A 19,188-nucleotide genomic window follows, 5' to 3' on the forward strand; every position below is an offset into this window, starting at 1 on the left:
AATCCTTAGAAAAAGGGGTTTGCCAAATGACCAACCTCATTAGCAACCGGGAAATGGCAAACTAAACCACAATGGAAAACCATCATTCACCCACCATAAAGGCAACATTAAAAAGCCTGACAAGAGCTGATTAGGATGTGGGAGTAACAAGAACCTTCATACCCTACCCAGCAATTCTACTTTATTAGGTAAATACCCACTAAAATGTGTGCATGTAAGCTCCATGTGAGGTGTAAAAGAAAATTCCTATAGCCTTAACTGTAATATCCTCCAACTGGAAACAACACAAATATCTATCAATAGAATGGTGTGTGTGTGTGGGAGATACACATACACAGGAATACTATACATCAATGAAAATAAATCTACAGCTGCACGCAACATTTGGAATTTCATAAACACTAAGCAAAAGCAGCTAAATAAAAAAATACATACTTTGATTCCATTTTATTGTTCAAAGAACATGTACAATTAACTATGTTTAGAAACAGAAATTACCGTAAAACCTAGGAGACTGATTACCTCCTAGAGGGGCAAGTAGGACAGGCCAGTGACCAAGTGGGAGCATGAGGAAGCTTCTGGAGTCCTGGCAGTGTTGTTCTCTTGATCTGAGTTGTGGTTACAAAGTTGCTTGTCTTGTGGTAATTTGCTAAGATGTACATTTCTGTCTTCCCAGTGTCACACCTCACACCAAAAGAAGGATTACTTTTTCATTTCAGACACCTGCCATTTCTAACAGACGGCTGTTTCTACATTCATTCATGACTCCACCTACCTCAGTGAGGCCTGGGTAACAAGGCAGGGGGTCTGACAGCACCCACATCAAGCAGCACCCATTCCAAAGGAGGAAATCCTGGAGAGGGTTGCACAACAATTTTAAAAAAGTGTGCAGAGGCTCCAGATTTCATAATCTTATGACCTTAAGCTATGGAAACGATAATACCCTATAGGCTGCTTTTACACCATCTAGTTCTCTGGCCTTTTGGTCATGGCCTGGGGACTCGAAGTTAAAAATCTACAAATGCAAACTCAAGTAAGTAGGTAAGGACGTTAAGTTTGAAAAATGAATTTATCTTTGGACTTGCTGCCTCACTGCCTTATTTATACTACGAAGCACTCAGCTTGTTCAATTCTAAGATGTGGAATAAAAATAAAAGCTGTTTTACTGTCTATAATTTCACTTTTCTGCTACAATAAAATCTCAAGTGTGGTTACAATATAGATTTTGCTGAGGCAATCCACTGAACCAAAATGGGGTTCCCTAAAACTGGAAAAGGTGAGAGATCATTCCTGCTCTTAATGAGAAAATTATATAAGACTTGGCTGATTAAATATCGCAACTTTACAGAGCAGGGCTTTTTTGTTAAGAGTCCTAGCCTCATTTACATGGAGATTAAATTCTTATTTGGCTAGGTGTCTTCCCCTCACTCACCCATAAAAAGTCAAAATGAAATTTTCACTCTGGGGTGGAAAGGAAGGCAAAATAAATAATAGATTAGTTCAGCTTAGACCTTAGACCTAAGTTGAACTAATCTAACACTTTTTTTTCCTACCCGTGTTCTCTAAAACCTTTGTAAAAGTGAACAAGAAGTATGTGTTCAATACTATTAGTCCTTTCAAAAATAAAAGATGTATAAAAGACAACGCTTAACACAAAATTTGAATTAACTTTATTTTCCCTACAGTCAACAACTTCTCTGCACTGAATTTTAAAGCAACAAAGTAAAATAAAATCCTCCAAATGACAAGGTATCAGAAATCCAGATTTAGTTACACTTTTTGTGAAAAGGTTCAACCATTTTATTGGTATGTAAAAGAACCATCATCTGGGTCAAAAATGGATTCTATAAATCAAAGAATATTCTACACTTTGGAAAAGAAAATCAGCAGTAACATTCTCAATGAATATTGTAAATTACACTTTTCTTCATAAAAGTTACATACTATTCTGCACTTTTCCACCAAAAGCAGTGGTGTAAATTATGCTTGTTTATATAAAAAAAAGATATCCTGTGGCAGGAAAAACCCTTTCTCTTTCACTTTTACTAAACAGGAGAAAGTTTTCAAGTCTATATAAAGTTGCCTATGAGACGGAAAGTGAACATGTTCAATCTCCATTTATATTTTAGTGCATTTTTTGGACAACTGTCACATTTTTAATAAAAGTAAGAAAATGCATATAGCATTAAAGAGTGTTTCATCAAATGCTTAAGGGATTAACAAAATATGGAGCAGAAGACAAAATCACTGTGATGGATGAAACTGTTACAAAAATGAGAGAAATCCAGGCGAACTTTACAAATCCTTTGTCATTTTGAAGAATCACACAAAATGAACTTTGGCTACCTGTCCACTTTAAGGGTTTCTTCCTTAATCTTTTGCATGTAAACAAAGTGCTAACCTCAGGACTAAGATACCAAACCCCATCCTGGTAATTAGCAACATTCTGTGCAGTTGCCATGATTTCCAAAGGATATAAATTTAGCCCTTGAATGAACAACGTATGAGATCTGCTCTGTAAGTACCTGGTGAAAACAACTGCTAACAGCAGCAATAATGTTTCAACATAAAAAAAAAACTATTTGAATCGATTAGTTACAGGTCCATCTTTGAAACAGCAGCTTCTTCTCAGAGCAAACAGTAAGCAATAGAAAATGTACATTTGATGAAACATTCTTTTCACTGGAGAAACATGAAAATAAATATAGTTCAAGGAAGTATAATTATTTTTCTAATACCTCTTTCTCAGACCGTACTAGTTTACTGGTTCAAGAAGCTTGCATCACATTTTGTCATTCGTATTTTACGTATTGCTATCTGGGTAATTCAAATAAAATGCAGGTCTTGTAAAAGAATAAAAACATTGACAAGTATGCATGTGCCAGGGACCAAATTAGAGGGTTCTTTGGTGCGATTAGTCCAAATTCTCAGATTTGAAGGATAACATGTACCAGTAAAAAAAAAATCTGCTGTTAGACATTTACAGCAGTGCTCTGTCTTGCTTCACATTACAAATCAAAAACAGCTGTTCTCAGTAAGCCAATTTTATTTTTTAAATCAGGCATTGCCAGAAAGTTTTGTACATTAACCTGGACCAGTGATGGTTCCAGTGATGGTTCTGTACCCTCCGTCGCTGTGAAACATGACATGAGCTAAAGGCAAAGACCGGTTCTCACAAGGACATCTGCTTCAAGTTAGGAACCAGAACAGTATATTTAGACAGTCTTCTTAGATATTTTCTTGCCTTTCTTAAAAACTAGTTTATTTTTAATGTAGCCACGCTTCCTTTTCGCAGTCTATAAAGAAAACAGAACACATGGTGTTAGTGCAGGTTTCCTACGGATTAAAACTACAGATACACACATGGTTTACCGCAGAATGATGAAGCCTGTCTTAATAATCCCTCAGATCTTCTTAGGGCTGGACTCCTTGAAACAGTCAATGAGCACCACGAACTGCTCTATGCCAAGGATGCTGAGATCCAAGATGAACTGGACTAGGTCCTCACCTTTCAGATGAAGGACGACCACAGCAGTCCTCAAACGCCTGTCATACATTCCTCACCATCAAGTGAATGAATCCCCACCTCCCCTCTCAACCGCTAAATGCTTAGGTGTAATAATTACTTACATTTCCAGGCATGATAGAATATATAACTAGACTAAGGATTCAGAAAATGTTAATGGTGCTCCTAGTTTAGTTTCCAAGAATTAGCTGGGTCAGAAATACAAATTAACTTAGTAACTTTTGGAGCCCCAATTTTCTTATCTGTAAAAAATGAGGATGATTATACCTATCTACAAAAATAAAGAGAAATAAAGTTACTTGGCACATTCTCCAATTTAGGTAGGAAAATAAGCACTTAAATATTAAAACAAAACCCAAACACCAAGAAAAAAACCTGTAACATTCCTTGAGCATCACAGATCTTTAAAAAACTAAGATATTTTTCATTTTTCTTAACACTTCAGGATTCCACTTAAAATACTGTCAACTGATGTCTGTGGTATAAGAAATAAATTACTACAAATGTGGTGATAGAAATTACTGCAAAAATGTTTGCTATTTTAGAGTCTCACAAAGATAAATCAATATAGGACATGGGTCTGACAATCTGACATATTCACAGATACTGAAAAAAGCAAATTTCTTGGAAATTAGTACTTTAAGGCATCAGTCAAAGCACTGGGTTAGCAGCAGGTGAAGACTCAAGAGATTGACCCCTCAATTCAATTCTCACATTTAAATACAACTTTTGGAGGAGGTTTCAGAAACTCTGGCAAATGCTATGTCGTGTACATATATTATGATGTTCAGTTTAAAACAATTTATAATTTTTTTCTAACAGCGACAAAAGTACAAGGTAGAATGCAATCCTTCTTAAGGTCACAAAAATTAGCTACTGCTAACTTGCCCACAATATATGTTACCTTATTATTAAGTTATTTTATTAGGGCAAAAAGTAAAGAATTTCAGAGGGCACAATTTGTAAAAATTCAAACCAGGCCAAGGAGTTGGTTTCTTTATCATCATCACCTACATTATTTCTAACTTGAAACCTTTTCTATGAGATCCTGTAAAATGCCCCAGGCCTCTGCACGTATCTCTCTAGGTCCTCAGGGTGTTTCTCTCTAGGAGCAGGTGAGCCATGCAGCCCTGGACTACAGTTCCCAGTGCCTCAGCCATGTCAGCTTGGCAGTGGCAGGAAGTGGCTGCTGTACTCACTCATACCCCCTTCAACCCCCGAAATAAAAACTGGGCTGGAGAGAGGAAAGCAAAACAAATAAAAAGCATTCCTGCTAGTACAAAACTGAGTATAAAGCCATGGAAACCAGAAATACTAGATCCAGGTTGTTGGCTAATAGAATATGTTTTTGGCATACAAGACAGATGGATTTTTATTTATCCATTCACTTATTTGGGGGAAATGATGAGAAGACAAAGAGGTCAGATTAAGAAACTTCACTATCAACAGTTATACAGCAAGTTCAATGCCTTGTTTTTCATAACTGGGCTGAGATGTCTTAGGAGTGACTGCCTTCAGACTGGCAGCATTTGTTCTGACTTCTGCACTGATGTGACTCACCAGTTTCTCCTACCACGTGCCTATGAGACACCAGATCACTTGATATGACTGACACAGTGAGTGCCAGCTCTCTGTGACTTATTTAAATACGTTAGTCTAGATATGGTAACCTATTCCTGGCACAGAAGGTATTCAGTTAAAGTTTCTATTTACATACCATACAGTTAATATGCAGCACTTTATAGTACAAATTGAAATAATCTGTATTCTGAATATATCTGAAGTATATTTTAAGTAATACAAAGGGATAAGACAATTCCTTCAATGATTTAAAATAACTGATCTGAGCGATGTAAACCTAAGTATCTTTCAAGACTTAAGACTGAGATCAGTCTAATAACAATTAGTATTCTAAGGGTAGTACCTTAAAATACAATCTTAATATTTCTTCCGACTGCTCATTATTTTCCATCTCCCACAGAGGAAAAACCATATAAATACTCATTATTCAGTAGCTTTTATAGCAAAGATTAGATCTATTTGGCTTAAGTGAGCCATAATGACCTCCAATAGAAGACTTCATATCTTATTAAATATTTATTACAAAAGGACTGCAATAGTCTCATCATCATAATTCTACCTACAAGCTTTGTCGTGACAATTACATTTAAAAATAATTATCTTAAGATAAATAATTTTTTTTCATTCAAGACTCAAACCAACTCAAGTTTATTTATTTTTTCAATGAATAATACAGTAACATCGTACTAGAACGGAACATGAGAATGCTATATAAATTTGCTTTGACCAAAAGATGATGAACGAATCACAACTGTTATTACTTGTTTGGCATTTTTACTTTCACAAAGGTTCAGAAGCCACAGACACATCTCACTTTACAAACAAGTCTTACTAATGGGAGTGGCACAAGCTAAAGCCAGAATGCCTCTGGAAAATCTTAGCTTGGTTCACTGATAACCACTCTTCCCTACTGAGAACTATCCAGAACAGTTGCTGCTTGGGGTACCTGAAGTGCTCAGTTTACAAGGATTGCCCTCAGCAGGCTGGCTTTATATCTACTTTGTATATAAGCCTTGGTCTTTATTCATCTGGCAAATGAAAATTTATTCGCAGTTTTCAGTAATTATTTATCAGTCAAACCAACCAATCTTGAGTTACCCTTTTTTTCTCTTTTTATTTATTTTTTTATACAGCAGGTTCTTATTAGTTATCCCTTTTATACATACTAGTGTATATATGGAGTTACCCTTTCATAAACATGACTTCATTTGGCACCCACCTTCTTTGACAAATACTTCTGTTTTGGGAAAATGTTGGTTACTCGAGGTTTGTGGTCTAGTGTCTCCCTGTTACCGGGTGCTTTCACTTTATATATCCTTACAAGCCAGTGCTCTGATGTAAAGGCCTCCTCCAAATGCTTGAATTTAATGTCCTTGTTTCCAATCTCAGCATTACGTGTTCGATCAAAACCTGGGGGTGTACGGAAATCCAGCTGCAAAAGTGACATTAGTATTGGATGTTAACCATATTGGAAAGCTTGCAATATTAGAAGGTAGTAAATGTTAGCAGCAGAGTAAAACTTTCTCCTTTTAAACTAGGAAAACACAATCAGAGCAATATATTGTAACCGTTCTTATATGTTGCTAACCAGATAGGAAAAACTCTGCAAGAGAGAAACTAAATACATCAGAATTAGAGTTTCACTGAACCCTTAGAGTGGATGAACAGCCTGCAGGCATAAAAAAACCAAAATAGCAAAATGAAATCCATTAAAGCCCTTCTTATAGGTATTCAGAGAAAACACACAGAAGGGCCTGCTTTTCTGCCCCAGGGCCTTGCACTATACTATCTACTCTTTCAGCCTCAAAGTTCTTCATTCAGTGATTTTGCATGGCTGGTCCCTTTCTATCCTTTGGTCTCAGCCCAAATACCATCCCTTCAGGAAAATACTTTCTTGAGATTGATGGTTGCGAAGTCTCCTCCATTGCCTCCTTATTCTTTTACTCTATAGTGTTTGTTGCTAAAGTTTTTATTTATTTTTAAAATTACCTATATCCTCCAATAGGATGTAAGCTGCATGATGACTTTACCTTATTCAGTGTGGCTCTATCTCACCAGCATTACTTGTTAAATCAATGCACAAGCAGTGATGCTAACCAACCTGAAATTGGGAACTACAAAGGAAGTCAGACAAGCCAAATCATGGGAAGATTAACCAAAAGTGAAAGGAGGAAAAAATGGAGGGACGGGAGAAGATTTTAAGAAATTCTCAGACTAAGTTTATGTTGCCATACAGAACTTAAATGAATTCAACTTAAAAATAAAACCAAAAACCAAATCTCCTCCAGTGTGAGAATAACTTGTTATTGCACATCTATACAAGAGCAAAGTTATATACTTCATGTCTTAAACATATTATTCTCAAGTAGGGAAAGGCATCAAAATGAATGCATGCTAGAGGCACGGCTTAGAGCTCTTGATAAACGTGACAGAAAAAAAAAGTCCTTCAACGTTCTCATTAGTGAACAGAGAAATTAATCTTTCACCCATTTTCTGAGGTAGCTAATTATTATGGCTTAAGTTGCTTCTTTCTTAGCATGAGTTTAGAGACCAGGCAGTGGCCTTCAAAGAAAACACAAAAACCCTAAATCTGGTAGTAAAATTTTTGTCTATTTTTTCAGTAGAGTAAGCGAATAATGTGGAAACATTATCTTGGTATTTGTATAAAATTTTCCTGGTATTTGTATAAAATTAAACAAGCAATTTTTCCTCTGCCATTGATGTAACCTTAGTATGAAAGTGTAACTTGGTATGACAGTCATGCAATCTGAGAGCTATGAAGAATCATAGAAGCCATCAGTCCAACCCCCATTATACACAGACAAGGAAAAAACCAAGTCCAGAGAGAATGTGACTTGTCCAAGGGTTACGTGACCTGACAGAGCCAGATCTGGAACCCAGGTGTTGTGACAGTCCGTTATCTGTTCTTTTTGCCACGATGCCTCTTTGCCCATTCACTCATTTTTGTTGACTCTTAATCTTTTGTACCATATCATTCCAATTTTCTGGGAAAACTCTGACCCAGAGAGTCCTAGCTCTCTGTGGTAATGGAGAACAGGGAAACAGTGACTATGTGAAGTGACTAAATAATTCATCTCTTTAATTTCAGGCTTTCCCCCACCAGGCAGTGAAGTTAAACTACTTAAGATCACACTGTTTCCCAGCTGGAAGACCTCTCCCTGGTCTTCCAAAAGCATGAAGTCAAAAGTGAGATGGCAAGCAAAGAATGGATTTGAGCCTATGTTAATTAACAATTCTGGAAAGAAATCTTCGATCTAAAACATATTTCCTTGTTTTTTACATACAAGTTTCAGAAATTAAATTTAATAGAGAAAAGAATCTTTAGATGAGCACATTTTTCTTTACAGTGCAACCAAAACATCATTATCCTGTTTTTTAGAGTCAGACAAGGCTACTTAATATTCCTTTAAATAAAGATTATAGAAAAATTGATGTAACTAACCTGCATTTCTCCAAATCTGTAGTATGACATTTTATACATAAGGCAATTCAACAAAGTAGGGGATCCTGCTTTGTCTACACGGAATTCTCCTTGTGGGGTGAAATAGTCACTTTCCTACAGGAAAGAATCCAGAAGTTTGTGTCAGTTTAATACAACCAATTCAAAGCTACAGGTTCCCCTTTTCATTTCCCCATAAGAACTAACTTTTGAGGTATCTTCATAAAGTCATATTTAGTTACATCTCAAAAAAACATAGTATCAGAAGATGAATTTATCAATTTAATGTCATCTCTTAAAAAACCCACAAAACTATCATGGGTGTTTTTTGTTTTTTTTTTGCGGTATGCGGGCCTCTCACTGCTGTGGCCTCTCCGGCCGCGGAGCACAGGCTCCGGAAGCACAGGCCCAGCGGCCATGGCTCATGGGCCCAGCCGCTCCGTGGCACGCGGGACCCTCCCAGACCGGGGCACGAACCCGCATCCCCCGCATCGGCAGGCGGACTCCCAACCACTGCGCCACCAGGGAAGCCCCCATGGGTGTTTTTTAAAGCTCAGTATAGAAATCATTTATAGGAAATAAATAAGAGTATCCAAGAAAACACAGAGAAAAAGAACAATAGTCTGTTAGTGAGGGAGGGCGATTATTAATTAATTCTACCAGATTTTAAACCATGTTATAATAAAGCCTCAATAATTTAAGAAAAAAAAAAGGTGCCAATACCATGATTTAATATCAGGTAGGCCAACTAAATTTGTTCTTTATTTTTCCATATGAACTTTTAAAATCAGTTCTTTAGTTGAGAGGTGAATGTTTAGAAAACTTCTGTAGGAATATTTATTGGGAGCTCATCAAATTTATGAATTAACCTCTAAGAGGGCTAATCTGACACCATCGATAGAAATTCCTCATCTAGGAATTTATCCTACAGAGATACTTATACGTGGGCAAAATGATGAATGTAGAAAGTTATTTATCGCACCACTGTTTATGAGATTAAAAAACTGGAATCAACCTAAATGTCCATTAAGAGGGACAGGTTAAATAAATCATGGTGCACACACACAATGGAAGACACTATGCAGATATAAAAAAAAAAGGAATGAAGAAGGATCCCCATAAGATCTCCACAATATATTGTGAAGTAACAAAAGCAAGAACAAGGTGTGTATTTTGCTACTAGTTATCTGCTTCAATAAGAATCATAAGAAAATAGTAAGAGACTACCATGGACTTTTTTCTTTTCCTTTTCTTGGGGTGGGAGGGTGTAAACTTTTACTGTATATCCCTTATATTTTATTTTTTGAACCATGTGAATGTGTAGATTACCTATTCACAAAGCATAGGAATTTAGGATTTTTCTCTATATAAATGGTTCAAAGCATAATCTGGATCTACCATGTCCGTTTGTTTTTTTTTTTGTGGTACGCGGGCCTCTCACGTTGCGGAGCACAGGCTCTGGACGTGCAGGCTCAGCAGCCATGGCTCACGGGCCCAGCCGCTCCGCGGCATGTGGGATCTTCCCGAACTGGGGCATGAACCTGTGTCCCCTGCATCGGCAGGCGGACTCTCAACCACTGCGCCCCCAGGGAAGCCCTACCACGTCAGTTTTAACACTGCTAAAGCAAATGCACAAATGAAAATTACATACTAGGAGGATTAAATTAAGACCAATTTAACACAAGGTAATACTGTTTATTAATCGTAGTTAAGGGGAAATGTCACAGCATTTACACTGAAACAGGAAATCTGGGGCTTTACTCGACTTCATCCCTGTCACATAAAACACATTCATACATTTTCCCAAAAGATTCTTTTATTCTGGATCAGCAGTGAATCTTACTCTCATCTTTTGTGCCTTCACCATGTAAACCACAATGCTGGGTGCCCAACCTCTCTGAGCTCACAGCTGAGTGGGAGAGATACAACAGAATCTACCTACAAACCATGCTGGATGTGATCTGATAATGCACCAGAGAAGGGCTTCTGGAGAGGGGACTAATCTGTGGTAGGGAAGGTACTACAAGAAGAAAAGAGTATAAACACGTGTGTCAGATGAGCCAAGGGAAGAAACCACGAGGCAAGTTTCATGGGCTAGAGTAGACTGACAGAGTGGAAAAAGGTGATAGAAGGACAAGAGGCCAGCAAAGGAAAGTGAAGCATTAAGGGGTTGCATTCTGAGCGAAAGCGTTTGGATTTCATACCACTGCTTCATTATTTCAATCATCATTATGATTATTTCAAACCAGCCACTAGGCTGAGGCTTCATCTATGTTACTATAAATTCTCATAACAGCACTACAAATGAATTATTCCTGGCATCTGTTAGTGATCAACTGAAACAGCCGTAATCACCATTATAACACTAGAACCTAGAATAAAACCTAGTGCTCGAAGCATATAATGCTGACTGGCTGAAAAACAACTTGCCCATAGCACCAAGCTGACAGTGGCAGGGTTTAGTTCCAACTCATGTCTGTCTGGTTTCAAGGCCCCTTTCCTTAAACTAATGAAGGCTTAAAAAAAAAAAAAAAAAGCTGGAAAGTTACATGATCAGTGTCATGCTAGACTGGGAGAGGGAACAAGACTAAGGCAAAGATAGCAAGTTCAAGGCTACTGTCCTATTTCAGGTTTATGAGCATAGGGGTCAATGCCAGAGTGGAAGCAATGAAAATGGAAAGGGCAGAAGTGACAGGCTGTAAGGAGTAAAGGCAAGAATTCTGACAAGGGATTGCTTTGTAGGGGAGAATGGAAGTACCAGGTACGAGTTTCCAAAGTTTTAAACCTGGGAAAATGCTTATGGTATCTTTAATAAACAGTAAAGTCAGACTGAAGAACTAATTTGGGGGATAGGATAATGAAAACAAACACAATGCAATTAACAAGGTAAGAGGGCTACTGGGAGCTGTCTTTCACACACTGAGAATGACCTAGTTTCTTACCCGAATGTCTTTTGGATGTTCCCCTTCAGCTATCCTAACCATCCAGAGAAATTTGTTGATATCATCACCAGAATACCCAATCACCCCTCCAAAAATAACCAAAACATAATCTACATCCAGACTCCTCATGATTTTATAGGCTGCTGTTTCATTTGAAGACATGGCTTTTCCCACCTACAGAATAAAAAATGAGAATGTGTGTACTTAGTCCCAAAATACACTAAAAATAAAAATGAACGCACATTTTTACTTTAAGATGGAATGCATCTCAAGAGTTTGATTTACATGGAATTCTTTTTATAGAAATGATTTGCAATGAATTCAACAGATTTACTGAGATTTATAAGCACCTTACTTACTACAACCAATTATAGCAGAAATGTCAAAATCAGAAATACATGCTCTAATATTTTGCTAATAATTAGGTCTCATGAAATTAACATTTTAATATGAAAGCAAGCAAGCTTAAAAGAGGTAGAACTTCTCATAACCTCAGGCCGAGGATGACCATCCATCTAGCTAGCACAAATATATTCTTCTCTTCAGTTTACTAAACATCTAATGATTAGTTACAACACTAATACAAAGAGAACTCATTTGGCTAACGTCCAGTTATCTATTTAAAATCTTTAAAGAGCAGAGAGGTGATTACTTTAATTAACATAAATTAGTTATTTAATAGCTAGAGTGAACATAATTTGCATGCCCATAAAACACAGTGCATTTGTTTTACATATTTGCAAATACTTTTCTTAACTTATGAAATGGAAAATACAAGACAAATATAATATTTTAAGTTTCAGATTTTGCCTAATTCTTCAGCAAACAGCCTACAATTCTGAATGATACTTAAATTCTATTCTTAAAAACAAAATAAGCATACCTTGAACTCACTTTATTGAATAAATATGTAGAGAAGTATGTTCAAAATTCAGCAAGCAAAGAGTACTTTCACCCACATTTTTCCTACTTAATCACAAGTGAAGTCTGATTGCTAAGTAGTGAATAAAGGTTTGTAACTTTTGATCTTTTGTTGATCAAATTCTTACCAGTGCTATGTGGCTGTTATTCCAGGTGTTATTATCCACCAAAGTAGTTCTATTAGCCATCCCAGCTATTTGATAGCCATAATCCCACCAAGACATCACTCGGGCATGTTCATCTGTATTTTGCCTCAGCCAAAAGTAAGCTTCTCTAAAATCATCTAAGATATTCCTGGTGCTGAAAACAATCACAATATTCTTTTAAATGATATCTTAGAAGTGTGAAGATGGTAACTTAAAACCCTGAGATGCCAGGCCACTAAGTAATTTCACATTTTAAGGATGGTAGTTAAAAGCCTCCATGGTAGGGAGGAAAAAAAGATCAACAAAGAGCTAGACTAGTGCTTCTTAGACTTTAATATGCATACAAACCACCAGGCCATCTTGTAAAAAAGCAAATTCTGGTTTAGTAGTTCTGGGGTGGAGCCTGATACTGGGCAAGTCTAATGAGCACCCAAGTGAAGCAGAAGCTGGGGTGGGAATGCGGGGTTGCAGTACATAAACCAGCTGTTCTTTAACTGTAGCTGCATCAGAATCACCAGGGGGGCTTATTAAACCACAGATCGCTGAGTCTCACCCCCAGGTTTCTCATTCTACACACTGAGGTGGGGTCAAGAATTTACATTTCTAAAGGATTTCCTGGTAATGATGATGCTCTGTGTCCAAGCACAACACTTTAAGACTAATGTGTATGTTATATATGTAAAGATATTTTGGAAAAGAGCATGAAATACAATGATTATTACCTACTTCTACCAAAGGGGACGGGCAGGGGAAAGGTCACAAGAAAAGCACAGCAGATTCAAATGCAGAGCCTCACAAACATCTTTGAATTCTATCTTTTGAGACAGGAAAAAAGGGTAGGTATAAAATCCTTTTGTAGTCAAGTTGTCTTCTTACCCATCATGATTGTAAGAGGCCAGGACCACACTTGGGCTGGAGTAGGCATTGCTTGTGACCCAGGTACAGTGGACTGCAAACATCATCAACAGCATCAGCATCAACATGGTAACAATGCTTTTTATATTAGGACCTAATCCCTCTTCAGTTTTTTCCTGTTCAGTTACATGCTTCCTCACTTTACCTGCCTGAAAATGCAAAAAAACTGATGAGACAAAATTCATCATTTGACTTGCTTTCATTAAGACACTCAAAAGGGAGAAGTTGGGAGAATGTTATCTATCAATTTAATTCTTTCAGAAGGAAAATGTATAACCATCAGGAATTCTCGTGTGGGTCATACAACATTTTCTAAAAATTATCAAGGTGGATTCTAAAGTCAAATGTGAATGAGAAGGCTCCCTGGAACTAAACCCAATCCAGCAGCAGGTTGCAGAGCAAAAAATCTCCAGTAAGAAGCTGCTTTCAAACTCAACTGCCCTTATGTTTTATGTAAATACAAAGGAGATAACCAAATGGTCTCATGCTGGCCACCTTTTCTCATAAAAAAATCTGAATTCCTCACCCTGAAAACAGCAATGTCCAGCTATAATCCAGACCATGTAGGACTTTAGTATAGGAAAAAACTACATATACTGCGAAGCTTCATTGCTTATTGCTACTTAAAAATCTAGTTAATAAAGTTTACTATGTCATCCAAGACAAGTGCTCTGATTCTAAGTCTTTTCCACACTTGCACCAAATATAATCCTGCTCTCTGTTAGCTGAGAAGTTAAAAGTGAATTACATTATTATATCGGCAGCCACCTAGTGCTAACGAACTGGAGACTTTTTTTTAAGGCACTTATTCCCCTTGTGAATCACTATTCAGTCAACCAAATATTTTAAAAGTTTACAGTGAATATGGACCTCAAGGATAAGCACTTTGCACACAGTTTCAGAGGGATTTATAGCGCTAAATTTTATGTAATTTAGTAGAGCACCAGCTTTCTGAGTGAAAAGACCAACCAGGATTCAAAATTTGAGGCAAGCAGTTAAGACCAACTAGAAATGTCACAGTTTGCCTAAATTCTTGTTTAATCACCCTTCATAATATATATAAGTTCTTACTGTAGTGGAAAAATAAAACACATAAAAATTTTAAAGGCCTTACTTTAGATTTCCCACCTTATCATACAAATTTCCTGGGTTTCTCTTGTCATCCTCATCACTGCTGTCCTCCACAGGTGGATTTTCCCTTTTCATGTCATCCCCCAAATAATGCTCAAAAACATTTGAGAATGCAATTGCAGACAGCATACAGACGACTGGGGTCAAGGTCAACATCAGCCGTACCATCACGCCAGCAAAGTAGACAGCACTGATGGCATACAGAGCAACTGCAAAGACAAGTTCTCTCGTAACACTTCAGAAGAGAAAAGGGTCCCAGGAAACTCCACTGACTAAAACTATTTAAAACAAAATCTAAAAACAGACAAACATCTCATAAAAGGGCTAACTGTTTATATTCATTCATTCATTTATTTATTTAAAGAGGAATTAAAAAAAATAAATTTGTTTTATTTATTTTGTTTTTGGCTGTGTTGGGTGTTTGTTGTTACACGCAGGCTTTCTCTAGTTGTGGCGAGCCGGGGCTACTCTTTGTTGCAGTGCGCAGGCTTCTCACCGTGTTGGCTTCTCTTGCTGCGGAGCACAGGCTCTAGGTGTGTGGGCTTCAGTAGTTGTGGCACGTGGGCTCAGTAGTTGTGGCGCACGGGCTTAGTTGCTCCACGGCATGTGGGATCTTCCTGGACCATGGCTCAAACCCGTGTCCCCTGCATTGGGGATTCTTAACCACTGTGCCATCAGGGAAGCCCTAATTGTTTTTAAATTGATAATGCTAACCAATTTAAAAGTCATATTTACAAATTATAACTAGTGTTGACAAAATAAACACTGCATATCAACAGTTTAGAGAAGCATATCATGATTCAAGTTTAATTATAGCTACTATGGGGAATGAGACAATTCATTATTTGTCAACAGCATCACATATTAGAAAAATATGTTAACTGACAGATGAAAACATGTTTGGTGAATTGTATTATTAGGCACAGTTAAGTTTATAGAATCAAATAAAGTCTATGAAAAGTCTGTGCCAGTATCTGGCATAAAGCCTGCTTTAAAGTAAGAATGGGATGAGAAGAATATAATTTATTACCAAAGGAGGAACTTATAAAGTTATTGCCAAGAAACTTAAAAAAAAAAAAATTGGAAGTAATTTCCAATAGTCAAAGCTTTCCAGATAATGTGCTCACCACAAGGAAAGGCTCTATCATTTCTGGGTAGAGGCTGTATGACTTTACAAAGTTATTGAGTCATTTGAGTGCCTATCTCATTTGAAGCTAATTCACATTTTTTTTCCTGACTAAAAAATACGTTTATTATACCGTATTGTTTATCTCAGTGGATTTTTATATATGCACACACCTATGTAATTACCACCCATATCGAACTACAGAACATTTGTATACCTCCCTCAGGAGAATCCCTCATGCCTCTTCCCAGTCAATAACTGCTCCCCTCCCCCTCCCCCCTTTATTACCTTAAAAGTCCAAAAAGGTAATCACTATTTGGACTTTTAAACCAATAATTTAGTTTTCCTTATTCTTAAACTTCATAGTAATGAAATTATATAAAAATGTTCTCTTTTGTACTGGTTTCTTTTAATTACCCATGCTATTCTTTTATTAATTGTTGTGTTGTATTCTACTGTACAAATACATAAAAATTTCTTTATCCTACTGCTGATAACCTTTGGAATGTTTCTAATTCGGGGCTATTATGGATAAAGTTGCTATGTATATACTCTTAAACATGTCCTTTATGGGACACATGCATTTCCTTCTCTTGGGTATATTCCTAGGATTGGAACTGCTAAGTCATGAGTGGGCAATATGTCTAAGCTGAAATCTTTTTGAATGATGAAATATTAACATGGCCTTATCCAGAGTCCACTGACCTACAGAAACCAGAAAAGAAGGAGTGTCATCCTTTGGTTAGAACCTAAGCAGATGCTATTTTCTCTCTCCTGACTTCACTCTGGAACAGTAACTTCTGAGTGTCTCTAATGGTCCAGGACCCATACTTGCACAAAGTATTTGCTTGTGTGACCCTGTGCATATTACAAAGCTTTTTCAGTTTCAGGTTTTATCAAATGCAAAACAGCCACAGCATACTTCTTGTGATGACTGAATTACATAAAAGTGTTTGGTATCTGTTTATTTTGTCCATTTATATTTTGAATGTCAGATCCTGAACACTGGCTTTAAAATAGTTTGTCTATCTAAGTCTTGTAAGTTGGAAGTTACACAAATCTATCAGTCAAGAGGGTGTTTACTTAAAGGTGATTCTTATTCTATTACAAAATGTACTTTTGCACTGAAATTTGGATCATGGATGCCCCTGCAAACTTCCTCCTACTTAACTGGATTTAACTGAGAAAATAAAGTCAAGTCTATTCTGTCAACGGTTATAATTTCCAATTCTCAGCCACAGACTATAATTACCTTAACCTCTCAGAAAATAAATTGAATGAAAAATTTATATACTAGTCCAAAATGAAAAGTTAATAATTAGAGTATATATAATGCAAATTCACTGAATTTTTCTTGGTTAAGCACTTATGCAAAGAGAGGAAAGTTATCTTAAATATGCATAGAGTCAAGCAAAGAAAAACAAAACTTTAAAGTGCAGTGATAATCTCAACAAAAATAAATAAATCAAAGTATTTATTAAAAATCTCTTACCAAATACTCTTTCATCGTTGATATTTTTAATGCAGAACCACAGGCCTGCTGGGAAGGTACACACAAGAATATGTAGATCAAAGAAGAAAGATACCCAAGTTGTAGGCTGATGCTCAGACACTGATGCAATAATTGGAATGTGTATTTTTGCATACCTGGTATTAAAAAAAGTTAACATTATTTAAAAGTCAATGATAAAACAGGAGTTCCTTTTAGATGAATAAACTTTCTCTGATTGTAGATATGGTTCCTATCCCTACCTCTTCTTGCTTAAAAGTATATTCCAATGTAACCAGCTAGAGTGGAAATAAATCTGATACACACTGTTAAAACCAAAACCAATATGCCCCTCCTAAAATCAGAATGATCTAAGGCCAGTTATAAAAGTGGTGGCTCTGACTTCTAACACAAAAATCTTTGCTCAAATAGGAATTTGTTTTGCGGTTTTAACTTAGTACTTTTCTAAGTTTGCATCAACGAGTTTCACTATCTTCTGGACTTATTACTAGCAGAAATACCTTATCCGATAAGATACCATATTGCCACAATAACTTTCTTAACAAGGAGATGGCACAGAGGCTGGTGAGGGAAATGGAAAAGACAGGACAAATTTTCCCTGAAATTCCAAAGTGGTCAGTTAAAGTCTGAAAGCAAGAATAAGTATGACTAACAAAAATTTAACCTAGGATTTTAATCTAATCAGAATAACTAACTTCTACAACTGGGGTTTTCCCTCAAACTCTGGTGATGCAAAGCTTATCTCTGGAAGTTTGTGTCTGTTAGCTTCAGCCATTCATACATAATTTGCTTATGCCCTTTAATTAGTCATGGGCAAGAGCCCTTTTGGTGTCACACCAAAGGGCAGGCCTGTTCAATAAATTGTGGTAGGTTTTTTATTCGGCCACATGGGGAGTAACAAAAAAGATGGAATAGCAGAATCAAGGGAGAGAAGTAAATTATCACCAAGAGATATTTTCTTATCCTTAGGAAAACATTTCTAGAGATAAAAAATTATTGAGCTAATTTAAAACTAAATTTTTTTTTACTAACTCTTTTTATAATAGCACTCTTAAAAAGCACAACAAATATTCTCTAGTTTATTTCATAGGTTAAAAAATATCAAGAAACTTAGATAATGTGGTATTAAAAAGAAAGTTAAATTTTTTTTCATATCTACGGCATACAGATGCTATAACATAGCATCTATCCTTAATGATTAAAAATTAAATATTACTAACAGATGGAAACTTTGAATACATTGGTAAAAACAAAAATCAATTACTAAAATGGCACACGTTACCTGAAATGTTTTAACAAATAAAACTAAAATAAGGAGTTGCCCATGAACAGAAATGTGACTTACATATCACACTGAAGGTGAATTCCAAACAGGTATTATAACAGACAAAATACAACATTTACTAAACTAGTACATGCTAGATACTTTAGAAATGTTGCCCAGGTACTGACAGAGATACTAACAATAAAGAACAGATGACAAAAGGGAAATAACATGAGGGCAAATAACTTATCTGCACTTACCCAGTATCCCACAATGAGTAAAACCTGCCACTCCACGGTGCAATGTAACCTTGGAAGGAAAAATGTAGAGGAAATTAATCCGCCTTTTCACTGTTTTTATGTTTATTGATTATTATGGATTAATTTAAGCTAATATTGAAAGAATTCTTGTTTTTAAAAAAATAGGTGACAACGTTATTTCACACAGCTGGCAGTCAGATAAAATAAGGTTAGGGATCAAATAAAAAAAATATCCATGGACATTACATTTCCAGAGAAACACAACAAGTTGACAGATAAAACTGTAGAATGTTTTCCAATTCTCTCTTAAACCTCTAGTTGACTAGTAAAATAAAGCTAAGATATTAAGATAGCACTGGATAATTTTAAAAAGTGAGAGGTGTCCAGTATGCCAAATTTAGATAAA

At 36.4% G+C, this 19,188-nt stretch overlaps 1 protein-coding gene across 1 annotated transcript in view; it reads right to left on the minus strand.

The window, feature by feature from the left end:
• Positions 1–3,028: 3,028 nt before the first annotated feature.
• STT3B (STT3 oligosaccharyltransferase complex catalytic subunit B) overlaps positions 3,029–19,188 on the minus strand; it is a gene marked incomplete at its 5' end in the record, with an annotated part of 101,191 nt that continues 85,031 nt past the window's right edge. The window contains 9 exons of the mRNA XM_079712297.1: positions 3,029–3,296; positions 6,327–6,539; positions 8,571–8,684; positions 11,510–11,683; positions 12,559–12,730; positions 13,453–13,640; positions 14,620–14,831; positions 17,241–17,395; positions 18,783–18,831. Of these exons, the coding sequence (XP_079568423.1) occupies positions 3,216–3,296; positions 6,327–6,539; positions 8,571–8,684; positions 11,510–11,683; positions 12,559–12,730; positions 13,453–13,640; positions 14,620–14,831; positions 17,241–17,395; positions 18,783–18,831 (1,358 nt within the window). The 3' untranslated portion in view covers positions 3,029–3,215. The remainder of the gene's footprint in view (positions 3,297–6,326; positions 6,540–8,570; positions 8,685–11,509; positions 11,684–12,558; positions 12,731–13,452; positions 13,641–14,619; positions 14,832–17,240; positions 17,396–18,782; positions 18,832–19,188) is intronic.

Source organism: Hyperoodon ampullatus (assembly GCF_949752795.1).
Source record: "Hyperoodon ampullatus genome assembly, chromosome: 10".
NCBI lineage: Eukaryota > Metazoa > Chordata > Mammalia > Artiodactyla > Ziphiidae > Hyperoodon > Hyperoodon ampullatus.